This window comes from Odontesthes bonariensis, chromosome 20, assembly GCF_027942865.1.
Source record: "Odontesthes bonariensis isolate fOdoBon6 chromosome 20, fOdoBon6.hap1, whole genome shotgun sequence".
Taxonomy (NCBI): domain Eukaryota; kingdom Metazoa; phylum Chordata; class Actinopteri; order Atheriniformes; family Atherinopsidae; genus Odontesthes; species Odontesthes bonariensis.
The window spans coordinates 8,589,688-8,615,669 of record NC_134525.1 but is presented as its reverse complement, the minus strand read 5'-3'; the positions used below and the strand labels follow the sequence as shown (position 1 = coordinate 8,615,669).

Below are 25,982 nucleotides of genomic sequence, written 5' to 3'. Positions count from 1 at the left end.
GCGCAACCAAGCAGTGGTCAGTGCTGTGAGATTCGGACAATGCCTGGGTCGCCAGTAAAACGCTCCCACACACTTATTTATGTCTCGGGAATGCGGGGATACACTTAATTTGGCCTGGGGGTGGCATATCCCTTTAATACAACAACAGATATTCATACTGACACCCTTTGCTTCCTTTACTAAGCAGAGAAAAGTGATAAAAACCGTTACTTTTTTTTAAATCAAAAGGTCATTTTCTTGTCAACTTTTATTAGCGTAGAAGTTTGCTTATTGAAGAAACGCTGGACCCGAGGACAAATTGAGAAAATATCAATCATGAACGCACCGAGCAGCTCAGAGCAAAGGCACACAAACTTAACTTTAAGAGATATTTATCTCTCATGCAGCAGATATTGATTTCACATCACACTTTTAGTATATTTGACCTTCCTTTTACGGCAGTAATTCTATACTCAATAACATGTTGGCACGAGTGTTTCTCACCCTGCAGCAGCCAAGAGGTAGACATGAACATCAGGTAGACAGGTACATTATGAACTGAGATGAAAAACTATTTAAAACTCTACAAAAAAGGGTTTAAAACTGTATCTTCAGAGGAATGTCCATTAGTACTCCAGAATGCATTATTGTGACTTTAAATGTCATCTCTTTAAAAGTATTTGGTAAAATTTTAATGATATTTTTGCTACATCTGGTTGAATTTAACACATACATTTAAAAAAATGAACATTACATTTTTACATTTTTGACACAAAGAGGACTAAAATAGTATTTTTCCTCTGAATTTGGATTGAAATGAACGCTCTACCTAACTTTTAAAAAGGAGTCCTGAATCATGCGCTCCACCTCTTCGGCCAACACGCTGTAGTCCGCCTGACAAACGGCGTGGCCCCTCCTGTCTCGGTCCCTCAGGCATTTCACCATCTCTTTGTGCGCTTCTGGCCTGGAGGCAGGGATTTCCAGCTTCTTCAGCTGCTCCACGGGATCCACTGGAATATTTTGGATTTGCAAAGCTTTGAACACAGCGGGAGAAAACTTCCCATAGTGAGCGGTGGAACAAAGCACCACGGGGCAGGCGCCATCCTGCAGCCTGTCGGCCACGACTTTCGCCACGGCGGTGTGTGTGTCCATGACGTAGCCCGTCTGCGTGTGAACGCTGCGGATGGCGGCCAAGCAGTCGTCCTCAGAGCACCAGCCAGCCAGCACTTCCTGCTGCATCTTGCCAAGCAGAGGCTCGGAAACCTGAAAGTGTTTCTCGGTGTCTAAGCGTGCGAACAGGTCTTTGACCAGGCAGCTGCTTCCGTCTGAGACGTGGTAGATAAACCTCTCGATGTTGGAGGACTTCAGGATGTCTATGGCCGGTGAGCTGGAGGGCAGCAGAGGCCGCCCCCGCAGATCGTACTCGCCTGTGCTGATAAAGTCGGAGATGATTCGGTTGTGGTTGGACGCGCAGATGACTTTTCTTATCGGGATGCCCATTTGCTTGGCATACACGGCTGACATGGCGTTGCCAAAGTTACCAGTTGGGATGCATATGTCAACGGGCTCCCCGAACGCGATGACGCCGTCTCTGCATAGATCCAGATAGCTTGAGGAGTGATAGACCACCTGCGGGAGGAGGAACAGATATCATAACTGTGTCAAAGTGTACGTAATATGATTCTGTTCTGTTTCTTATATCATAACAAGGGCTGGGCGAGTTAACTCGTTATTATCGTGTTAATGCATTAATCATTTAATGCCGATAAATATTTTATCGCGCATTAACTTTTTTTTTTGAAAATTAAAAAAAAATAATAATTTGAGGTCTATTAAGCCTTTAATGGATAGGGAAGTTCAGAGAGACAGGAAGCAGGGGGCAGAGAGAGGGGGAACAACACGCAGCACAGGGCCGTCCGATGTGGGACTCAAACCGGGGCCAGCTGCAGCGAGGATTATAGCCTCTTGTACATGGGGCACCTGCTCAACCCACTACGCCACAAACCACCCCTGTTTTATTATTTATGTTATTATTGTAAAAGTCTGTTGCTCACAGGCTTTTATTTTGTAAAAGTCTGTTGGTGTCTGCTGTGGAACCGGAAAAGAAAGTAATCGGCGGATCCACCAAACATGGAGAAGGGTACGGAACTTTTACTCGGCCATTTTCATTTTACAGTTCTTCCAGACGGTGGAGTCGACAGAACCAAAGTCATCTGTAAACACTGCCAAGTTGAATTGTCTTCTCAGCATAGTAGTTCCAGTCTAAAATATCACTTAAAGGCAAAACACACAACTGATAGCAGCAAGTCATTCAAGGAAACAGACAGTGGAGCGAGGCTTCTACATAAAAACTACAGAAAGATGCTGATGTTAAAAGTGTGTTTGCACAACAAATGTTATGGCACTTTCATTCATATGGCAGCACATTTAAAATAAAACTAAATGCTAAAAGCTATACACTACTTTTGGACTCATTTTTGGATTTTGTGTACAAATGTGATTAATCGTGATTAATCAGGGAAATCATGTGATTAATTAGATTAAAAATTTTAATCTTTTAATATTTTTTATGTCACCTTCTGCTTTGTAAATAATGACTCTATTTTCCTGTTTTTCGAGAACTTTCAGACTAAAAGTATAATCAATCCAAACAAGAGCCATTTTTCACGTGTCGCAACTGGAAAAACAGTTTCAGGTGTAGGACCCTGGTGTTGTAACAGACTGTTTTACTGGCAGAGTTGTGTTAGTGGTCAATAAAACCTCCCCTCTCAGTGTTAAAAGCAAAGCATACAAACTCTGTTTCACACAGTTTTGTGTCAGCCAACAGTGAATTTTTAGCTAATCACGATGCTTCGTTTTTCCTTTGAAGTTTTCATTCTTAAAGAAATAATGAGGGTAAAGTCAAGAATTTATAATAAAAGTGAGGGTTAAAGCTCTCAAATGGTTTCTAGTTTCTTCAGAGGCTGAACATTTTAATTGTTTCGGCGGCCTGAATGGGTTTATGAAAATTAAATTAAAAAACACTTTATTTATCCCAAAGAGAAATTATAAAATGATGAATGGTTGATACAATAAACGTAGTTTGGAGCAGGAAAAGGCTGATAGCGCATCAGTCAGTCGACGGACTTTCAACTCTGTTGGAAATGAAAGGTCTTTGACTTGAATAGAACAAAAGAAAATCATCTTAAAAAGCCGTTATCTTCAGTCAAATGCAATAAATATGCCACCTTATAACCTACAATCTATTGAAGTCTTAGTTGACTTTAATTTAAATAGAAACTATTCAAATGCAAAGAATTTATGACGAGGAAAAAATATTGGAAAATAGAATAAAGAAACAGCGACATGAGGAAGAAAGGTGGCGCTGGTTGCTAACAGAGGTCAGAAAGCTACAAGACTTTCGATGATTCTCAAAGTCAGGGAAGGACTCTAAACTGCTTCATATCGTGGATGCTGGGTCATTATAAAACCTCATCCAAGGACAGCTTGATGTGAAGGAGCCTTTGAATGCTTCTCTGTATCCTTGGTGTTCTCAGAGCTCGTGCATGTCAGAGATGTTGCCGACAGAAGATGGACCGAGGTTAGTTTTTCCCTGTTTTTTCCGTCGCTGCAGAGTTAGAATTGTACAATGTAAATGTATTTTATTTATACAGCCCTTTACAAACAACCATTACGATGTACCAAAGTGCTTTACAGCAGGTAATAAATAAAGAGAAGAATAAGTAAAAACAAATAAAAACAATAAAAGAACAGTGAAAGCAATAAAATACAACAAAATTGAATAAGATAAGATAAGATAAAAGTGTCATCATACTACTGGGTATTAAAAGCCATCCTAAATAAATAGGTTTTTAGCCTAGATTTGTAGAGGCCCAGGTCAGAAATAAGACGCAGCTCGACGGGGAGCTTATTCCAGAGGGATGCTCTATCAAAAGGACAGCAAAGTATTCCCTGATGGTGCAAATGGCTGATAACCGCCACCAGTTATTAAACAGCCATCTGAGTTAGGTGGCAGTTGTGTCGGTTTAGGGTGAAGTTGATTCTATTACAGAGTGTGTTTTCTATATTCAAGCTTCAGAGGGACATGACGAGGAGGACCACCTGACAGCCACAGAAGGAGAGCATCTGTTTAGGCATTTATTCATCAACGAGACATTCTGAGTTGGTGGAAATAACAAGCATAAATGTAGGTTTAGGTTAGCGACATATGAACTATACTCCCACTAAGTTGGCTCATTAGGTTGCTCATTAAGTCTGTCTGAGTCTGTGTTTTTGGTGCAGCTCTGAGATGGAAATTCTTAGCCGTGGCCTCTCAGGATATGATAGGACTTCAACCACCCCTCATTCCTACATATATTTCCAGGATAACTGGGGGAGATTGTTGCACTGATTTGCAGAGACATACGTAAACATAAATGGAAATACTGTAAATAAGGCAGCACCACACTGTGATTATCAACCCACCTGTGGCAGGAGCCGCGCCCAGTTGATGGAGTTGGCGGTGCTGAGGACGGTGCCGTACTCCACAGCGAGATGCCCGGTCAGTCCCGACTCTCCAAACATCTTCTTGATGGTCCTCTGACAGAAGTCAAAGTCCGACAGGACGCTGACGGCCCTGGCGTTGCCTTCGCTGTAGCCCGTCATCTGCAGCTTTTGAATGTCACTCACCCCTTCCTCGGGGAAAAACACCAGCACGCCTGTCCGGTGTCGGTCGACGGCGCTCAGGCTGCTGAAGCCGCTGAGCACGGCGCTGCCGGTGTCCCCTGATGTGGCCACCAGGATGAGGTAGTTGCACATGGGTGGGAGGCAGTGGGCGAAGAGCTGGGGCATCAGCTGCAAGGCAAGGTCCTTGAATGAGGCGGTGGGGCCATGAAAGAGCTCCTGAACATACTGATTGTGGATGAGATGTTTCACGGGTGCAACTCTGTCACTCGAAAAGTTTGACCCATAAGCTTTAAAAATCATTGACCTGAGATCCAGAGCAGAGACCTCCAGAGGATGGATGCACTTTTCAAGTAAAACCAACGCTCGCTCTGGGTATGACATGGACACTAATCTCAGCCATTCCCGTGCATCAATCACTGGAAAGCCATTTTTAGGAATATAGAGGCCTCCATCTGCTGCCAGACCCTCTACGACCACATCACTGAAGTAGGTTTTCTCATCAGCTGCACCGTCACACCTGGTTGATTCATAAGTTTCCTCATCGTGCTTCTGATATCTCTCCACAGTCCTCAGCACCTTCTCCGCTACCTCCTCCACCGTGTCTCCTGTTCCACACAACACCCGCACGTCCAGCCATCTCTCGTAAAACTGCCTCCTGTAAAGCAGAATGTCTCTCATGGATGCCCCCGCCTCCTGGCCCACTATCCTGTTCACCTTCATCCTGCTGAGTCTGTGCATGATGTCCTCGCTGTCCACATCCAGGTAGACGACCAGACCGCTCTGTTTGACGTGCTGCATCGCCTCAGCGTGAAGCGGGTTCGAGCCCGTCAGGGAAATGACACATCCAGAGGCGGAGAAGTTGCGCAAAGCCTGACCTTCCTCCTCCAAGAAACCCTTCCCGCCCACTGCTGCTAGCTTGGCAGCCACTGGCATCTTCCACGCCGTCTCCAAGATGTCGTCATCAACGTCAATGGCAGGCAGCCCCAGCTTGTGGGCCACGATCTTCCCAACTGTGGTCTTCCCTGCTCCAGGGAGACCCATGAGCAGGATGTTTTTGTCTCCCAGGAGGCCAGTTTTGGTGGAAAGCCATAGTTTTGATATTGAAAGTGGGTACAGCCAGCATCTGGTTGCTCTTAATGCAAATGGGCTTACATTTAACAAACCCATTTAAAAATCGAATAAAAGCAGCTGTTTTTTCCTGTGGAAAGACAAGAAGTCAGCTCATTCTTTTAGTTGAGGACTCATTGGTGGAGTCATTGTAAAAACAAATGTGCACATTCTTATTAAAGGATACTTTCACTGTCTGTTGATGTCCTTATCATTTAATAAACCACATCAAAGTGGGCTCTCTTTTGTTACCTGTGCTGTTTATAATACTTCTCTTTTGTTACGTCAGTATAATGGACTAAAGTGTCACTAACTGACCTGCTCTATATAAGTCATGAATCATTTACCGAAACAATCTAAAGGTGGTCAATAAAAGAACTTTCGACCCCTACATCCCGTTTTAAATGCTATGAAGTATAGTTATAAAAGTATAAAAACTATAAATTATAGTTCTATTGAATAAGACACTCACCTGAATGGTTTATACCTTCAACTAAATTATTTAGCTGATGTATTTGGTCATACGGTTCACTCTGACAAGGTGAACAACACACAACTCCGCAGTTCAGTCCACTACGGCTAGCAAGTAGGGTCAAATTTATTTTCTCTGTGGCAAACATTGTAAAATGTTTTTGTAAAATTACAGTATAAGTTTCCCTCGTGTCTCCTTGATTTTTACAAGGCACCATAGCCTGATTTTATAACGCTGATGATGTTTTGAAATGACTTAAATTAGCATTTTTTAGTAAAGCGAAACTTGCTCGTACGGGTTTCCCTGTGCTGACTTCAAGTGCTCGTTAAAACCTCGGGATTTCATCACATTCGCCTTGAAAATTGATTTTGTTTCTCGGACGTGAAAATGGAAAATGCGAAGAGACGATAAAGTAATAAGGATTTCAGAAACTGAATATTTATCATTATTAATGTAGGTGTATTGTAAGGTTATGATATCATACTTATCATAGGAAACACTTACTGCGAGAAGGAGACGCCACTCAAATTGACCGCTTTACGACTGTCAGGGAATGTCGCATGTGTTTTTAGGTTGCCTAGCAACTAGCCAGTTTTTGCGTTGTCAAACGAATTTTTCACGACCGCTGACTTCACTGTGGTGTTTTTCTTGTGCCGCGTGTTACGACTTATTTAACATGGCCGAAACTATTCATCCACGTGAAAGTGTGTACAATTGGATTCCAGAGGAGGAGGAGAAAATTGAGAAACCAAAAAGGTTTGTACATTTACGTTATTTTAGTCGGGGTTGAGTCAGATTAATTGAAATAACTGATTCTCAAGTTACATGGCATTCTTGTATCAAGGTATTCATTTAAATAAACTAATGCAATGCCATATAATCTAAATACACTCGGGAATACTTCAAAACCTTGAGAACATGGTCAGTTTAATTTAGTTTTATTTACAGTGCCAAGTGACAAGAAAGGTATTCACACTTAAATTACTCTTAAATGGCAGCTCGACGGTTTAAAAAACATAACTTGAGTGTTGAAAACATATATTCATTATGTCTATAAATGCTTAATAATCACATTTAGACATCTTTTACTATCCTATTTTTCTATCAGAGTTTTACACATTAGAACAAATAAATACAGATCAACAGTGACGTGCAGAGTCAGCAGTTTTATAACTATTTAAACATTTAAACTCCAAAGTTTCAGTCATTATTATTGTTGGTACACTCATCCTTGAGCTCCTTAATGCTCTTTCACTGCTGGCCTGTATTTTTAGCACATCTCTAAATGGTATTGTAAATCATGTATAGAAAAAACGTAGTTCATCTTACATATTTCTACACTTAAAGGTCGTTCATGTCGTTCATATGCAAGCTGCACTTTCTGAGAAACTGCTCCGGAAACAAGATGTAGGTGTCCTGTATGTATTCTACAATTTATGGCAGACTTTGCTCTTGTCATGCAACAGAACTATTACCCCCTCACAAAGTTCATGTCTTATTTTCAAGCCATTAAAAGCAATATTACCCTGACAAATAAATGCTGGAATGAAGACGTGCAGGTGTTCTGTAATGTTTTATTCAGGTTTTTGTTGCCTTGCTTTAAAGACGTGAACAATATGTAATCAAGCAATCCTCATGACCTTTACCCTGTTTCTACTAAACTCTGATATTCGACCTTAAAAATCAAATCAGTAGTTAGTTGCTGCTTAAAATATCAGACAGCAAAAGGAAAACAAGAGATGACGTGTGGTGGCTTTAACTGACTTTGAGCACAAATCTCACATCTTAATTCAGATAACAAGAGCCATGAAAGCACCACACAAGTATCCTCCTAATTTCCATTTTTGATCTTATCGTTCGATAGGAGTAATATGTAAGTCCGTGTTCAGTTGAAAGGAGCTGTTTTTATTCTTGAAAACATTGAATAATGAAAATAAAACATTGATTTAGAAACATAGTTTTGCTCTCATTTCTATCCCTAAAGGTATGTCTCCAAGTTCAGGCCAGCTGTTGTTCTTGAGAGCAAGGTAACCAAGGATGCGAGGAGAATGATGGGACCAGCGAAGCTGGAGCTACCATCTCCACACAAATACCTGAAGAAGCATTCAAAAGACCCCAAACTGTCAGAAAGTGAGTTTGGAACCTCCTGGTTTATGTAACGGTTTGCCAGTGATTGTTCGCTATTTGAAGTCATATTTTTTGTTTTTTCAGAGCCGCAGCCCTCGAAAGATGCCCGTAGCACCTGCGCTTGCACTGAGAAGAAGCCAGCGGTCCCCGCGAGGACTGATCCCCCACCGATGGGAATCCAAACCAAGCGGGACTTTACGAAAACAACCATATTTGTTCCGGTAAAGCCGAAACCCACCTATGTGGACACCAACAAAGGACACAAAGAGCTCCTGGAAAACTCAGGGCTTGTCCCCAAGTACCTTTTGAAAAAGGTATTTTCCTGCAGTGCTTTTCTTCACATGCTAATAAAGATAAACAAGTTTGTATTTACTGTACTGTGCAAAAGTCTTGAGCTACCCTTCGATTCTTCATATATCGGCTGGAAAATAAGAAATAAGCGCAGCAACAAATGGACACATACATGTAAATACAATATATAAAGGATAAACAGGTTTGTTCACTTCTAATGAGCTTGAAAGTGAATATCTGGTCTGAGCTCCTTTATTCTCCAGCACAGCCTGAACCCTCTCAGACGAGCTTTCTGTCCTTTCTTTAAGGAGTCTTCAGGAATAGTTCTCCAGGCTTCTTGAAGGACATCTCAAAGCTCTTCTTTGGATGTGGGCTGCCTTTTGTTCCGTTCTCTGCCAACATGATCCCACACTGCTTCAGTAATGTTGAGGTCCGGGCTCTGGGGAGGATTCATCCCTCCATCAGACCTGCTGCCACTGATTTTCAGCCCACTTCTTGTGTCCTTTGGCACAGCTCAGCCTTTTCTCCCTGTTTCCCTTCCTTAAGAACGGCTTCTTGACAGCCACCCTTCCATGGAGCCCATTTGTAGACAGATTAGACCTGCCACTTCTTCTTTTGTCCTCCACTTGTCCAGCTTTCTAAATTTCACTCTTTGGCTATTTGGGATGTAAAAATCCTGTTTTCTGTCTGTCAAACTGTCTTATCTTTGGTGTTTTTCATAGATGCAACTAAAGAAATGAGAACAAATGATGTGTCTTTGTGACAGGCTGCTGGTAACAAAGTGCCTAAAGATACAATTATTTAAAATGGTTTTCTTTGCTAAGTTGTCTGTTATGTCTACCATAAAATATTAGTCTGGCAGCTTGGAAGCAAGATATAAAGAAATCTTATGAATCAAGATTGTTGCAAAGTGCTGTGTATTGTCAATCATCCATTTGGGGAGCTGATTTCATATGTAAATATGTACAATGTGAACATAAAGTGTCTTGTTTGTGTCTGCAGGATTACGGTGAAGCACCTTTGTACCTGCGGCAGCGCAATGAAGCAGAGCGGAGGGCTCAGGAGGAGAACGACCGCTTAATAAGGGAAGAGAGGGAGCAGGCAGCCATGCATCACCTGTCGGATGAGGAGAGACACGCTGTCCTGCAGGTATTCAGACACATGTAGTACCTTTCCTAAAACAGCAGGGGGTTCATTAAGACATCTGGAACCGCTGGTGGAGCACAGGAAATAACTCATCCTTGTTAAGTTACCTCAGAGCTGACAAGTTAGGATATTGTCTGTTTTGAATTTCAGCACAAATCAAATGTGTTTACCCCTTAAACTGTTGTCTTGTGTCATTTGTGGGTTTCCCCCTTCATGTATCCACACTCCAGGACATGAAGAAGAATTGGGATGCTCTGCATCGAGAGTACCAGGGCCTCTCCCTCATCATCGACACCTTGTCAAAGAAAGCTCACAAGATACGACTGGAAGAGGCAATGAAGCAGCTGGAACAGGACATAAGCCTCTTTGAGAGATGCAAAACCATCTACATACCCAACAATTAGTCCCACAGTGCAGCGGATGTCCTTAATCAGCTCGTGAGACAAATAAAAATATTCTATATTTTACACTTTTTCACGTAGTTTTTCCTGTGGCCTCTACAGTCAGTCCAAGAATCTTAACCACAATGACTACAAAGCTCATTTATTGCTGTGAATTTAAACTTAAAGGCTTTTTTTGTCATGTACAACCCTTTTAAAAGAAATGTTAACCCACTAGTTAATCAAAAGTGGTCCAAAGTCATTTGAATTTGATGCCATTTCTCTTGCTTTTCAGCATTTCCACTGCTCAACAGATCAGGATTTCATCTGTGCTCTTCTTATTGTTACATAACGGACCAAACGGGCAGGTTTCGCTCCTGGACCCTTTACCGCAGAACCATGCTGCTGTAATAAATGCAGAAGCAGGTTTGGCATTGTCTTGCTGAAAAAAAGCAAGATGTTCCTCGAGTTTGCAGCTCCTGATAAGTTATAACTTCTCTTTGTGGATGCAGCAACTAACTGCGTTCACAAGGAATCGTGTTTTTAATGCAGCGCTGCCTGAGGCCCTGAGCGTGCTCGGTCATTATCTGTAATGGTACGTTTCATAATGAAATCACTTGTAATTTATCGATTATTTCACGGTCGTTTCCTTTGCTGCTTCCACAGCTTTTATTGTAAACTTGTTGCTTTAATGAAATTCAAAATGATCTGTCATGAAAGACAATTTTCAATATGTGCGTTCATTTTCATATACTCTATTGTTGGAAAACTGTATATAGATTTTCATTTTTAGTAAACAACATTTTATAGACAGACAGACAGATTGTTTTACGTATGCTGATTGTAACTAAGCTGTTTAATAAAAAGAACTACACGGGGAAAGTCCGATAGAGTCGTTTGAGCGCGGGTGAAGGAGTAAGTTCTGTCACTCCGTCCGGCTCCCCTTGCAAGTAAAAATACAATCTTGTGCACTGTGTGTTTTGTTGATCACTGGGGTTGTCTTGAGTGAACTGTGTTCCAGCTGGGTTAACTTTTAGACCCAACATTTATCTATTGTTATAAGTTTAAATGCAACTTATTGTAACAGCGTTGTGGTCTTTATCATCTCTTAGTTTCTAATTATACAACAGATTGAATATACCACTCTTTAACTTAAAGAACATCAAGTTATTGTCACATTTTATTGATACTGCAGTGTGGTTTACTCAGTTTTTCATGTATACTGCACACTTCCTTAACCAGGCTGTTGGGATAAGTTACACATTGTAAGTTATACCAAATGTAATCACAGTGGGTTGTTGCTATTTGTTTGCTATTTGATATTTTTGCAGCAGTTTTAAAGTGTCAGCAGGAGACGATGACCAATATTTACTCTCTTTCCTGCCCTTCGTTGTAACGAAAACAATCAGGAAACCAAATCTTTTCTTCTGACTGGATAAATCTGCCGCACAGAAACAGAAGCAGACAGTTCGTAGTTCATTCCCCCTCCTTTCTCCTGCAGTGGCCTGTGATGCGGCCACAAGCCAGCACAGCATCACATGAGGCTGATTATCCGCGTAAGTCTCCATGACCAACACAACGCTTTCCTTTTACCTAAATGACTCGAGCGTGATCGCACACAGCCCATGTGGACGGCCAGGACTCCTCTGGATATCTCTGCAGTCTCGCTTTGCAAGCGGCTGCTCAGAAGAAGGCAACAAAGCAGTAAGTTATTATTTGGTGATCGTGAATTAGAAGGGTAGCTCAGGCTCAAGATTTCTCTTTTAGAATTTAAGGAACTTCCAGGTTTATAGCCCACTTAAAGCTGGTGTTTTGCTCTTTTCCTCTTGTGTCTTTAACATTTCAGAAGAAAGTAAAAAATCCTCTTCGATATCTCTGTCTTACCCCAGAGAAGGCTGCGTTTTACCATGTCAGCAACGCCACAAATGGAGAATGCAGGGGTGAAAAGAGGAATTGTGGTAGGTTTCACAGAATAAAACGTTTCTATGTTTTTGGGTGGTTATTTCCTCAGCTGTCAAAGCTTTTGAATTCAACCAGAATCTGCTTTTTAAAAACGTGTATTTACTCCCAACCCAGAAGGTAAATCAGGTGTTACCTTTGTCTCACACCTAAGCTGTCTCGTCCCGAAACCTTTGATGCAAAGTTTCCACCTGCAGTAACTGACAGCTAACAGTTTTTACAAGCTTCTCCTATTGGCAATGAGCTTTCAGATGAGGGTTTTAAGGATTGGATGACATTTTCTCTTGGTCCACCGGCCCTCCCAGTGTTTGACAGGCTGCTGTTCTGTCTGTCGTAGATTAAAGACGAGTGGCCAGGCTACAATCTGGAGTTGTTCACCTACCCTGAGCACTACCACGAGGACATAGAGAATGTTTACATTCCACATGGGGTAATCATGGACAGGTAAGCGCACACACCCGCCAGATGAGTGTTTAAATCCTCCCCCGGTGCGTTTTTGGTGAAGACATTTCTCCTGCAGGATAGAACGCCTGGCCCGCTACGTCAGGGATGACTTTGGGGACGACAACATAATGGTGCTGTGCGTTCTGAAGGGGGGCTACAAGTTCTGCGCAGATCTGGTGGAGTTCATCAAGATTCTCGGGCGCAACTCCAACCGGTATCTGGAGACACGGGTGGAGTTTATCCGTTTGAAGAGCTACCTGGTAAGTAGTCTGAGCCAAAAACAGCACACCCACAAAAAAAGGGCTTTTTGAGTAGATATTTAAAGTCCGTCAGGAAGCGCCATACTGATCACAACATTGTTTGTTCTGAATCAGAATACAAACATAATGATTTGGAATATAATTAATTGGATATAATTGGACTTTATCTTCAAAGTACAGACCATCTAAAACTAGGTTCAAGAACATCCAGCCTGGTCAAGCCTGAACTGGATCATCCCTCTGATAATAAAGACATTTTAAGACACAGTGTGTGGGATTTTATAATGTGTTTTACAATAGAATAAAAATTATACCGTATTGTACTGTAAAGAGTCTTTGCTACACAAGACATAATGTAATAATCCAGTCAAGATTTGACATGTCTAAGTATTGTGGAGGTTTTTTTTTAACTAGATGTGGTCTAGTTAACAATAAATGCATTGGAACGGCCCTTTTTTACATTTTCACATATAGAACAAAGGTCTCACAAATTATAAAGTGGATTTTAAAATAGTCTATATCCTCCTTAGGACTTGACCAGTCAAGATTTGATACAGTCTAGATGCTCTAATTCGCCAAAAATTGCAGTGAAACGTCCCTTTCCTCCACCACTGATTTGGAATCATCTTTCATTTCTTTAAAAATATCCCGAAAATATATGTAAAAACCACAGATTTTCAATTTTGATGGGTTCCATCTCTTTGCAGCTCATATGACAACAAATTGAATATGTTTGGGGTTTGATGGAGGCAACTCCAAAAGTCAGCTTATTTCCCCTAAACTTCACACATTTTTTACACAAAAGAAATTACTCACTTCTCACCGCATTAAAGATGCATCCGCCTTTTACCACCAGATGTCGCTGCTGTTCGTGTTTAGTGGGGAACGCGGCACAAAGGCTGGACGCCTCAAGGACGATTAATTGTGGAGCCCTGAGCATGAAAATACCAGACGGCTAATTGGTGCAGTTGCTGCTGCCAAGAAAAACAGCTCATGACAGCCTCTAATACCTGGAATGTGGCAAGTTTTAGAATGATGTAGCAGTTTTTACAGATGTATTACTTTGCAGCTGTCAGCGCAGTCACTTGTTATGTTGTGGTTTATTCTGGCACACAGAGCAAATGTAAAATAGTTTGATTCATATGTTTCTGCATTTAGACACATTTAGTCGACTCCCACTCCTCTACAAGGGAGGATTCAACATTCATATTTACTGAGCTGGCTGTCAGAAGAGTTAAAGACCCTTCATGTTGAATTTATAAAAGTTAAAACACACTGGGGACATACGGTCATTATAAATCACTTCTCCAAAAAAAACAAGCACAAGAAGCTTTTTATCTAAAAAGGACACAATGATGGAAATACGGTTGTTTACAGACTTACATGCTAGAAAATCGTGGAACAAGATGATACAAAATACTAAAAAGGCATAAAAAAGGTTATGGAGTGGTATAAAAAAACATTTTGACGTCAATAAATATGGCAGTAAGTAGCACACTGGAGGACAGACCGATGACGCCATGAGTCAATCTCACAGGTCATGACTGAGTCATGTGACCTGCCTCGGGCCAGGATTCTGTCCACCGCTGCTCTTATCCGAGTGATGCATCTGCAGCGCGGCGAGTCTTCAAAGCTTTACATTGTGCTTCCTACAGGGACAGAGAGGCCGTGTCTTTGTTTTCAAGTCTCTTTTTTATGCATTTGTCGTGTTGTCATGATGATGCCGCCCCCCTCATCGCTTTATGTTTTCCTCCCGAGCAGCCAGACTTTCTGCTAATCTTTAAAAGTGGTTTTGAGTAATAGTTCTGGATTCCTGAAGGTTCTTCAAAGTTTTTTCTTTGGCTGTTCATTTCCAGTCCAATCCTTGCACTGCACCATTTTCAGACGGGTTATATTTGACCTATATAAGTCATCCAAGCGGAAAAAAACAAAGGACAAGACCCAGTGTTGTGTCTACACTTAGCAAAGAACCAATTTAAAATTGTATCTTTAGGCACTTTGTTGCTAGCAGCCTAACACAAAGACACAAAAATTGTTTCTTTGACTGATTCTATGAAAAATCCAATCTACTGTTGGCCCAAGCCTCATCAGAAATGGGCTCCATGGAAGGGTGGCTGTCAAGAAGCCGTTCTTAAGGAAGGGAAACAGGGAGAAAAGGCTGAGCTGTGCCAAATGACACAAGAAGTGGACTGAAAATCAGTGGCAACAAGTCTGATGGAGGGATGAATCCTCCCCAGAGCCCGGACCTCAACATTACTGAAGCAGTGTGGGATCATCTTCATCTCTTTCCTGTCAATGTATGAAGAAATGAGGGGTGGCTCAAGACTTTGTACAGTACTGTATATGACTGGGCATCTTGTGCAGTTAAAGAAAGAATTAGAAATGGTGCGCTGCTTGGTATGAAGAATCACTTATCTTGTTTTCTCCTCTCCAGAATGACCAATCAACAGAGGACCTGCACATCGTGGGAAGCAGTGATCTGTCTTTTCTACGTGGAAAGGTTTGTGTTCAGTTATGCAAAGTGCATGGTCAGATTAACAATTTAAATGTTTCTAAAATGAACGATCTTAACCTGAAGATGGAGCTGTTCAGCTAACTGAGGATGGGCTCATTGGTTCCCAGAAGAGCAGAGAATTCAGTCATGGAGATGAGTGTTTAAATTAGGACACTAAACTGTCTCTTTGCTGAAGACTTTTCAGCAAATAAATGTTCTCATGAGGCAGAGTTTTTGAGCTCTGCCAAGAAAGATAGAAGACTCAAGCTGTGGCATCATGAGGAATCCCCCCCCCCCCCCTCCCAGTCATATCATCATTCTCTGAGATAGCCAGGAGACAGAAATGTTAGGAGGTCAGCTGGATGTGTGCAGAAATGTGCTCACAATGCTAAATTATCTTGTCTGGGCTTTGAAAATGTGCTTTAGCTGAGGCCTATTTCAATGCAAGTAAAACTGTCCATACAATACGGCATTAACGGCGCACCTTGACACCTTTATGTCGACCGGTTTGGTGGAGTGAGCAGATTCTTGGGTTTCCAAAAAGCTGAATGCCAGCATTGTGCAGGATTCCAACCAACCACCCCTCCCTACCCGGAGAATCTGACCCTCTTTTATTTACGAGCGCAACACTCGATTCCAGTTGTAACTCTCAGACTTACCGGTCGGATTCTTCGGGGCGGGTTGGAATTCAGCACCACACCAACCAGCAGCATGAAGCAGATCTGTTGGAAGTTTCCAGCTGAATTTTTACTCAGCCTCTCAAACTGTCAATTTGTTGTACTCAGACATCTTAATCCCATAAAATACAGTAGTATTTAGGCCTTCAGTGGAAATAGTTTTAGACTGTTGGAATCACCCCCTAAAAACCTAACACTGATGGATATTCGAAACACCATTTTCACACTTAATTTAATCCGTATTAATGCTGTTTACGCTATATTTTGAATAGATAAAACGGCAACAACCTGAAACCTGTTTCAAATAAAACAACGTACCGTGGAAATTACTCTAGTTGGGGGCTAAAATGTAAAGAACACAGCTGTGATCCATAAGGTGAACTTTAAAAAGAAAATACATCTCTAGTTTTCTAACATCCCCATTGGAAAGTCTGTTACTTTACAAGTGAGAACTAGTTGCAGTGTTGAATTCTGAAGCCTCATTTCCAGGGTTAAACGGTGACCTAATGATCCATGAACTATGTCCCCTTTTGTTCAGTGAAAGGACATTCATTTGGATGGAAACTTCCCTGCAGACACGAGAGAAGCTAATTTTAGCAGAATATTTCTTGGAGCACTGTTGCACAATAAAATTACCAAAAATATACGTGAAAACGTAAATTAAGTTAACTTTGAGAAGCGTATTGCTAAGAATATAAACACTGTAATCTGCACAGTTTGTGCCTTATCAACTCAATACCAACATTTCCACTTGAAAATGAAAACTAGATATTTGGACTTTCAACAATATGAAGCGTATAGTTTATTAGCTTGTTAGCTTGTCCATTGTCCACCACAATTAGGATTCAGGATAATAAGGAAGGAGGTGTTTCAACCACTTATCAGAGTTTGCTATTATTCCCAGGAATTAACCCCATCCAGTTGACTCTGGCATAACTAAGTGAAAAGAAGGCTTCGGGACCAACACTGCAAGATGGATTTGCACTAAATTTGGTGCACCAAATTGAGCATTTCCCTCACAATGACTCATACGTACCTTAAACTCATTACTTTCTTTACTTTAGTGTCTTGTACTTTTGTAAATAAATGGAGACGTAACATTTTTCCCATTACAGCCATGTCACTGTGAGCATATTAGCAAACACAAGTGTTAGCTAACATTAGCATTAGCTTAGACCATATTTATAATGACTTAAGAGGTAAAACATTTTCTTCAATCATTACCTGGCCCCAAGACAAAATAATAAATACTGCTACTACTTAATTTTTCAATTTTCTTGCCAGTATAGCTCAGTAGTGTTTTTGTGCCTGTATATTTAGTGTGCCCACTGAAGCTAAATCTTTTCCCAGATTCAAGAATGATTGAGCAATTCTTGTAAAACCTGTTATCATGAGATCAGAGGAGAGCTGTAAACCCCGTACAGTGATGCCATACACAGTTACAATACATGTTTGTTGACCAATATACTTGTAGCATGTAGTAAAACAGGTTGGCTATGGTTGAGTTTGTGTCTTTTCTTTGCTTTTCCCAATCAACTCATTGTCTCTGGGTGTTATGTAACAGCATGCAGGTGTGGACCAGGAACACTCTGCCTGCATTCTCTCTGATCACTCTCCCCAAACCATAGATACTCTCTACTGTTGTGGCAAAGAGCCCACAGCTAAAAGAACAAGGATTCATTTGAAACCCAGCAGCAGGGAGAATGTACAGGACCCTAAAGCTCAGGGTGACTTTTGCTCACTGTAGAAACAAATGTTCATGTGTTTATGTGGAAAGGAGAATTAATTGTCTGTGTTTTTGTTACAGTGCTGAGGATGCTGCCAACATTGTTGCTATAGATACCATCTCTAATAAATGCAAGAAAACAGCTCAGTCTTTATTTTCACTTGGCTTGAACCATGTTAAAACCTTCTGTTCTTTCTTTACATGTTACCAAAGAGTGTGCTCATTGTTGAGGTGAGTGTGTGTTTATACTTATCAAATTACAGCCTTTTATACCTTTGAATTTACTTCATGCGCTCCTCTATCTTGTTACTTGAAAAGCCTTTGTGTTGCTTTGTTTTGGTCCACACAAGAACAAATTGTTTTTCTTCTTTGAGGTCAGATTTCACTTGTAAAGGTTTCTGGATTCAAGTCACAAGCACAACAGCACAAAGGCCATTTAAAACAAGAGCATGCTGTAAAGTTTTGAATTGCGCCTGTATTTGACTAAATGGATAGTTTAATTTAGTGCTTTGTAATCTCAGTGAATTAAAAATATCTCTGATTTCATATTAAATAAAGCCTTTATTGATATTTGTAATAAAAAAATGGACATTTCCGCTGTTGATGTTTCATGAACCAAGATGTGTGACACAAATTTTACAGCCGAAGGCAGCAATGTGGAAGCTTTCCATGTCATAGGAAACTTGAAAAAAAACGTCCGCTTTATCTTTTTATCTCAGCTCTTAAATGTTCCGCACTCCTCCCTCCTCATCGCTGCCTTTCCTTTGCTCTTCCCTGTCCTCAGGCCATAGTCGACACAGGAAAGACCATGAAGGCCCTTCTGAAGCATGTGGAGACCTTTGAACCCAAGATGGTCAAGGTTGCGGGGTGAGCTGGTTTTTCAGTCGTCCGTTATTTCCCCTGCGAGGGAAATCTGACCAGCAGAAGAAGAAGAAGAAGATATCACTTGTTCACAGGGACTGTTACAAAGCACTCCCACAGTTCACAGTGACAAGACAAACATCACACATGGTTCAATGAAAGTTTATTTCCTTTTGGATTCGTGACAGCACTGCAGAAATTTGAATTACTTCTATTTGGCACCGTGAACACCTCTAAATAATAACAACAATAACTCACAGCTACAGTTAAAGTCTTATAATCTGTCACCATAGTAATGCAGCATCTTAGAGATAAACTCAGAGATGCATGTGTTTCAGGCTCCTGGTGAAGAGGGTGCCAAACATGGCTGAAAGTCTGACAGACTGTAAGTATTTTCTGGTTTTATTGTTGCTCTTTACACTTATGTTATACCCCTCGGTGGACAAACCATGTTTTCAGTCTGTTTTAATGAATCATCTGTGTTCTTTGCAGTGTTTTCTCAAAGATTATGTAGTGCAGATGCAGTTTTCATCAACCTTTTTCTCAGGTTTCACTGATCAGGGCTTTACTCGGCGACTGTTTGACACAGTGATGGCAGAATACATTCAGAATACAATACAGAAAAATAACTTTTTTCACTCAAGAACACATGTCTTTTGTGTGAAAAGTGTTCACTTGTGGAATAATGATTGGATATCGTAAAAGAAAATCCTCTTCATGTGAGATGACTATTAGTTTGATTCAGTGTGAAGCATTTAGATCATTTGGCAGAAATTCATTGATGTAGAATCGGGAGAATGAATCATTTATAGGTTACCGACACGTTATGACATGTTGTTGTTTCTACAGTAGCCTAGAAGAGTCAAACCAGACACTGGCTCTAGTGAAGGCCTTTTACGTATTTAAAGGAAATTCATAGTTTCTGTGTCGGCTTGTGTGCCATATGAACATTTTCTATCTGCACCAGGTCACGAGGGTCCACTGGGTTCATCTGCGGCCAACTGCATGCAGCTCAAACATTTAGACGGACTGAGCGCACCAACAACACACCAGAACCGATCTTTATTTTAAGAAAATTAAAACACATCAGACTAAGAATATGTGGAGCAGAAGAACTAAATAAACGCTTGTTTGGAGGCAAAGCTTTACAAAAAACTAGGGCTGGGCGAGTTAACTCGTTATAATCGCGTTAATTATTTAACGCCGATAAATATTTTATCGCGCATTAACGCAGTTTTTTTTTAAAATTTATTTTATTATTGGAAAAGTCTGTTGCTGTCTGCTCCGGAACCGGAAAAGAAAGTAATCGGCGGATCCACCAAACATGGAGAAGGGTACGGAACTTTTACTCGGCCATTTTCGTTTTAAAGTTCTTCCAGATGGCGGAGTCGACAGAACCAAAGTCAAGGCTGAGTTATACTTCTTTTAACTGCCCTTGCGCTTTCTTCTTGCGCGTATGTTAATGGCTCGAGACGTTTATACTTCATTTAGCTTTGTCGGCGCTTGCGTGTGCTGCATGGCGATTCACTGCCAGGACAGTAGGTGGAGTAGCGGGTTTTTTCAATGACAAGCCTACTATGATGAAAGGAAATTCACCGCCAGGACCTCTTCGAGTGATTCATGCTTCTTCTTCTTGTAAATAGCCGGTATTTTGTCAGATTTTCAACACCTTGGGGGTGTAAATGACTACTTTCTCACCTGAAAATGTTTCAAATGTTGCTAAAGTTATATATTTACAGAGTTTATAGCTTAAGGGAAATCAGCTTTTCAGGCTGGCTGATTTCGGCTCGGGCAGGAGTGAAGTGCACTGTGTGTAAACGCTCTGCATGCTGTCTGATCGATGAGTATATCGTTTTCAAGTAGTAGGCTTGCGTCTTTTCTTGCGTGAAGTTTAGAAAATTGAGGTGACACACGCAAGCTCGCAATGGGGGGCTTGCAACCGCGCAAGGGCTTGCGTTTCTTCTTGCGTCTTGCGTTACCGACTATAAACCAGGCTTTATCTGTAAACTCTGCCAAGTTGAATTGTCTTCTCAGCGTAGTAGTTCCAGTCTAAAATATCACTTAAAGGTAAAACACACAACTGATAGCAGCAAGTCATTCAAGGAAACAGACAGTGGAGCGAGGCTTCTACATAAAAACTACAGAAAGATGCTGATGTTAAAAGTGTGTTTGCACAACAAATGTTATGGCACTTTCATTCATATGGCAGCACATTTAAAATAAACTAAATGCTAAAAGCTATACACTACTTTTGGATTCATTTTTGGATTTTGCGTACAAATGCGATTAATCGTGATTAATTGGGGAAATCACGTGATTAATTAGATTAAAAATTGCTGTGTTACTCTTCCATATTGGTTTGCTATTGATTGACACTGCAGTTAACCAATATAGAGGCAGTTATTGTCTTGTCATTGGTGTTATATACGTATTTCCCAGTTATTTTTGAATAAATCATGAAACATACAGTATGGTTTTATGTCATACAACCTCAAACAATGTTGGTCTTTACATAAATCGCGACACTCTTTTTCATTCACTTCTCTTGTTTTGACAGATGTTGGATTTGAAATTCCCAACCGATTCGTTGTTGGCTACGCTCTGGACTACAACGAATACTTCCGTGACCTCAATGTAAGTCCTGAGTTTAATGTCACTGCTGCACAGCAGAGGACCTTTTAAAGCGCTTGAGAGCGGGAGATGAAAGAGACAGGAAGGGAGAGTAAACACTGTAAATCAAAGAGATGTCCTCCTCCCCCTGAAACCTAAACTCACCCAACAGGTATCCTCCCTGCCTGAAGAGATTTTACATGTAGTCAAAGCAGTTCAGGTCTTTCATATCGGTGTGAGCGGTTTCTGTGGGAGTCTTTGTGTAAAACCTCAGCCTAAAACAATGTCATTCAGAACTATTCTCAGTGTTGTGGTTCCTTTATAAAACAGCTCTACATATAAAAGATGGAATGTGTTACAGTTTTACAACAGTGAACTTTCAAGTGTGGGTGTGGAAATCCATTCTTTCGCATTTTGTCCTGAGGAAGATCTGGATTACAGAGAAACTTTGTATTCGTAGTACAATCACCACTGTACGGTGTTTAAGTCTTAATATAAGTACTATATAGTCATGACCACCATGTCATGCATTGGGTTTACATGGCACCGGACGCGGTGCGAATTTTTCACGCGACGTGATTACATTCATAGTCAATGCAAAGACGCGAATAGACGCGAATTCGAGCCGGCGGCGCAATTGACAAGACGCGAATTCACGCGAGTTCAGAAAATCCAACTTTGGCGAAATATTCGTGTCACGACAGCCTATCAGCGTTGAGATTCTGGACGACAGTGACGTCATGCGTCCCGGGATCTTTTTAATTGATTTATCTGCCACTCACCGGAGACAGATGGACAGGCGCTCCGCAGCTGAAATGGAGTCGTGTCTGGGTCAGTGACATCATCCGGAGGTGCACTCAGCTCAGAGAATTTCACCGCCTTCTCCAGGAGTTGCCTCTGGATGACGGCCGCTTCCAGCGGTATTTCAGGCTCACCAGGACCCAGTTTGATAACCTGCTCGGGAGGATCGGTGCCGTGATCTCTCGGCAGGATACCAACTACAGGCGCTCCGCAGCTGAAATGGCGTGTGCGTTTCCGACGAATCTCGGACTGCCACAGCAGGTACAAGGACGCGATGGTACTTACATCAGCCATGGTTGATGAGAGAATGAAATGGATAGCCCCTTGAGCGAAAATTTGCTCGTTGTTTACTCGCGCGAATAACGCGAGTAAATTCAACTACACCCGCGGCAAAACTCGCGAGAGTAACGCAACGCAAAAATTCGCACCACGTCCGGTCTGAACGCACCATAAGGCCTAAACTACAATAAGACTGAGTTATTAAGTTCATGTAGACACCTTAATCTGACAAGAAATTGGATCGAATTACTCGCGATCAGATTAAGACCCCGAGATAACTCGGTTGAAAGTCACACTTAACCTGCTCATAGACGATGAAGCACGTGGTGAATTGGACTTTGCGTTCTGCGCATGCTCGAGATTTTTTCCGGGATCGTGAACTGGAAGTCAAAGGAGACGATATTACTGTTGTTGTCGCCGTCGCAAAGGAACAAACAACGCGATGGAGAATGCTCCGTTGTGCATCGCGTTAGTGCAACAAGCAGCTCATCACAGACCAAATGTAGAGGGACGTAGTTTCATCTTGCTCTGCGTTCTCCATCTTTCTCCAATGCCTGAGTTTGTTGTTGTTGTTGAAGAGGTCAACAGGAAGTGGCTCTATTAGCAATAGTTGAAATGGGTACAGCGCCACCTATCGTACCGGGGTATGACACGCTTTGTGCCTATGATTCAATTCATTCACCGCCATATATCCAAGGATAATTACCCTTGCTCAAATAAGGAGCATAACCCAACTATAGCTATAATCCAATTAATCTCACCATGTAGACCCACTGATGACAGACATTCTCATATGTTTTCCCTGTTATGCATCAATGTTCAGTCAATCTGTTGCAGATATTCTAACCAAATCGGGAAAATCAGTTTTTTCTTTTCTTTTTGCCAAATTTAGTCAGGTTGGTGCTTTACACATACTGTTAATGTTTATGATGCAAACTAATTCACTTAGCTACGAGTGTCCAACATCAAAGGAGCCCCACTTAAACCTTAGATCATGGAGAACGTGATAGAAATTAAGCGTTTATGTTTGTTTAATGAAATAAAGTCACAGTCTCCTCATCATGCGTTTTTATTTTGCTGAAAATTTTTTCATATTTATCTACATACGTGCTAAATGAATATGCACTTAAAAACCTGATAAAAACACAGACTATTACTATCATTTCCTACCTTATCTAAGATTCTCCCACGTTATAAAGAAATTAAACATGACAAACTCAGGTCAGGAGTTCATTATTCGTTCATACCCAACAGTTTATTTCAAGCCAGTGTGTGCTTATAAAGTACTAACCTGTGGGAACTTTGCACATTTTTACATCTGTCAAGATGTGGCCTCACATTCACCTCTGACTCCCAGAACCTTGTTCAGTGTACAGTATGCTCTGCTCACACTTTACGCTTTATGTGATTGTGTGTGGCTCTCGTGCATATTTGAGGGGGGTGTTATTCATTGTGTAAGTATGAAGGACTGTGACCTGTGGAATGTGAAGGTTAGGATCTCATTCTCAGGCAGAGTTCAAGCTTCCCCTCTTATCTGTCCTCATCCCACTGAAGAAATATGAGTTGCACCCCCGAGACAAGCTAGAATAATGAACGTGTCATATCTTTGTAGATTACATTCCCTGCTTTCAAATTATTGCAGGTTTTATAGTTTCATTACTATGTGGGGAATGCAGAATGCAACTCTTTTGGTCTAGAATGAAAACTCCTGCTGTGAAGCTATCGGTTTTATCATCAATTGAGCGCAAGCTAATTTTGCTTTCTTGCACTTTTTTCTCCTTTCAGCATATCTGCGTCATCAGCAAAAGTGGAAAGACGAAGTACAAGATTTGAGAAGAATAACAGCGATAAATGATGCAAAGGTTAACCTTCGCAGCGCAAATTAGTCTGTCTACCTTCTTAAGAAATGTGTAAAGGTTTTAATAGTTTTTTTTTTTTGTTCTCCCTTTCCATGAGAATGTAAATCTATTTACCAATTAAACTGCGGGTTGCACGTGGTTAGCACTGTCGCCTCAAAGCAAGAAGGCTCCTGGATTGATTCCCGGCTGGGGCCTTTCTGTGTGGAGTTAGCATGTTCTCCCTGTGTATGCGTGAGTTCTCTGCAGGTACTCCTGCTTTCTCCCGCCGTCCAAAAACATGCATGTTAGGTTAATTGGTGATTCTAAATTGACCCTAGGAGTGAGTGTGAGTGTGCATGGTTGTTTGTCTTGTTTGTCTCTGTGTGGCCCTGTGATGGACTGGCAGCCCATCCAGGGTGTTCCCTGCCTCTTGCCAAATGACAGCTGGGATAGGCTCCAGCCCCCTCACGACTTTGAATTGGATTAAGCGGGTATAGAAAATGGATGGATGGATGGTGTTTAAATTGGTGTCACAGAAATGACATTAGTAGGTACATTTGTGTCCAATTTGTATAGTTGTAGGTGCTTTCAAGTTAAAGAACACAAAAAATATTTGCTTTAATGCAATCATTGCCTTGTCCATGGTTTGATGAGATGTGCACAGGGACAAAGAAATGAAAAAAAAAGTCAGGCTGCAAACCAGGAGAGGACGTTGGTGACAGATGGAGTGAGCTTATGGACCTTGGCATCCTCATGCCGGACTACGCCCACTCTGAGTCATAGAAAACACAGTGGGGGCAGCAGGCGAGTCCAGCGACGTCTCCACACCACACTGTACCTGTTTGTTTCCAGATTCAACCAGGCGCCAACTGCAAATAAGGCCTAACTTAAAGATTTCAAAATGACAAAGCTTGAATACCATTTTATTTGTAATATTGACGTAGCAGCTAACTGTTCTGTGCATGGGACAAGGCTGTACAAGTATGGTTTTACGTACACAAATACAGTAGCCTAGCAAGCCAGACCCGTACAGCAAATAGCTGTACAGGGCCCGGAGCAAATTCCATTTGCGGCCGCTAGGGGCGTCTAGATTTCTAGGCTACAAATACAGTGTGAAAATTTGAAACATCTTGCTTCCTCTGTGGCAACTTTTGTAATAAAAAACATGGAGCTGAAAAATATATTTTCGTTCCCAAGTCATTTAAGAAGTGTGTCTAATTTGTGAGATTTCACATCATCCTATAAACATTATGAGGCCATGAATATGAGCAAAGTAAAGATTAATAATGGTGTGTTAAAACTAATAATTAGTTATGGCAATCGGTTAAGTTACTGCTAACTAGAGGGATAGCATTAGCTAAAGTTTAAGGAGTTTACGGTTGATCTATACCTTTTTACTTTTACTTTGTAGAAGATATTTTAATGCTCTAAGATTTAAACAAGCTCATTGTAGTTAGGTTTATATCACATAATCACATTAGATAGGCCACAATTTGTATCATATAGCAAAGCCATGCTAAAAGCTAACTAGCCTAGCTCTTCGACTGCTCGTAGACCTAACCTAGCTTTAAAAAGAAGCACTTATGCCAGACTTTGATTTTTTTTTAAGCTATCATCAAGCTATCATCTTCTTAAGATTTTCTACTGCACCTTTTTCTGTGAAAATACAGATTTCTGAAACATTTTTCTGAGCTGGTTTGATGGTGTGCTGCTGGAATGATTTCTGCCGGTAACCCTGGCAATTTTCCACATCTGTTATGATGCATAACCATGACAACAGTAAAGTTGTTCACCTGTTGGAGCGGCTAACTGAGCTATCCAAAGCCTAAGAAATGTCTGGAATGAGACCCCAAATCAAGAAGAGTT

General features: G+C 41.2%; 3 protein-coding genes across 3 annotated transcripts; 2 read left to right on the top strand and 1 right to left on the bottom strand.

Moving 5' to 3' along the window:
* Positions 1-112: 112 nt before the first annotated feature.
* Positions 113-6,316, bottom strand: thnsl1 (threonine synthase like 1). The gene is made up of 3 exons (XM_075452248.1): positions 6,224-6,316; positions 4,444-5,842; positions 113-1,608 (listed from the first exon to the last, which is right to left on the bottom strand). Exons 2-3 carry the CDS (start codon positions 5,809-5,811, stop codon positions 805-807), a joined length of 2,172 nt encoding a protein of 723 aa, XP_075308363.1. The 5' UTR covers positions 5,812-5,842; positions 6,224-6,316; the 3' UTR covers positions 113-804.
* A 583-nt stretch (positions 6,317-6,899) lies between these two features.
* enkur (enkurin, TRPC channel interacting protein) lies at positions 6,900-10,553 on the top strand. Its single transcript, XM_075452624.1, has 6 exons — positions 6,900-6,979; positions 8,208-8,353; positions 8,435-8,664; positions 9,644-9,790; positions 10,018-10,224; positions 10,463-10,553. The coding sequence occupies exons 1-5, from the start codon at positions 6,900-6,902 to the stop codon at positions 10,189-10,191; spliced, it is 777 nt and encodes a 258-aa protein (XP_075308739.1). The 3' UTR covers positions 10,192-10,224; positions 10,463-10,553.
* Positions 10,554-12,092: 1,539 nt separating this feature from the next.
* prtfdc1a (phosphoribosyl transferase domain containing 1a) lies at positions 12,093-24,180 on the top strand. The gene is made up of 9 exons (XM_075452278.1): positions 12,093-12,125; positions 12,464-12,570; positions 12,647-12,830; positions 15,265-15,330; positions 17,941-17,958; positions 18,512-18,594; positions 18,927-18,973; positions 21,146-21,222; positions 24,064-24,180. Exons 1-9 carry the CDS (start codon positions 12,093-12,095, stop codon positions 24,109-24,111), a joined length of 663 nt encoding a protein of 220 aa, XP_075308393.1. The 3' UTR covers positions 24,112-24,180.
* The last annotated feature ends 1,802 nt before the right edge of the window (positions 24,181-25,982 follow it).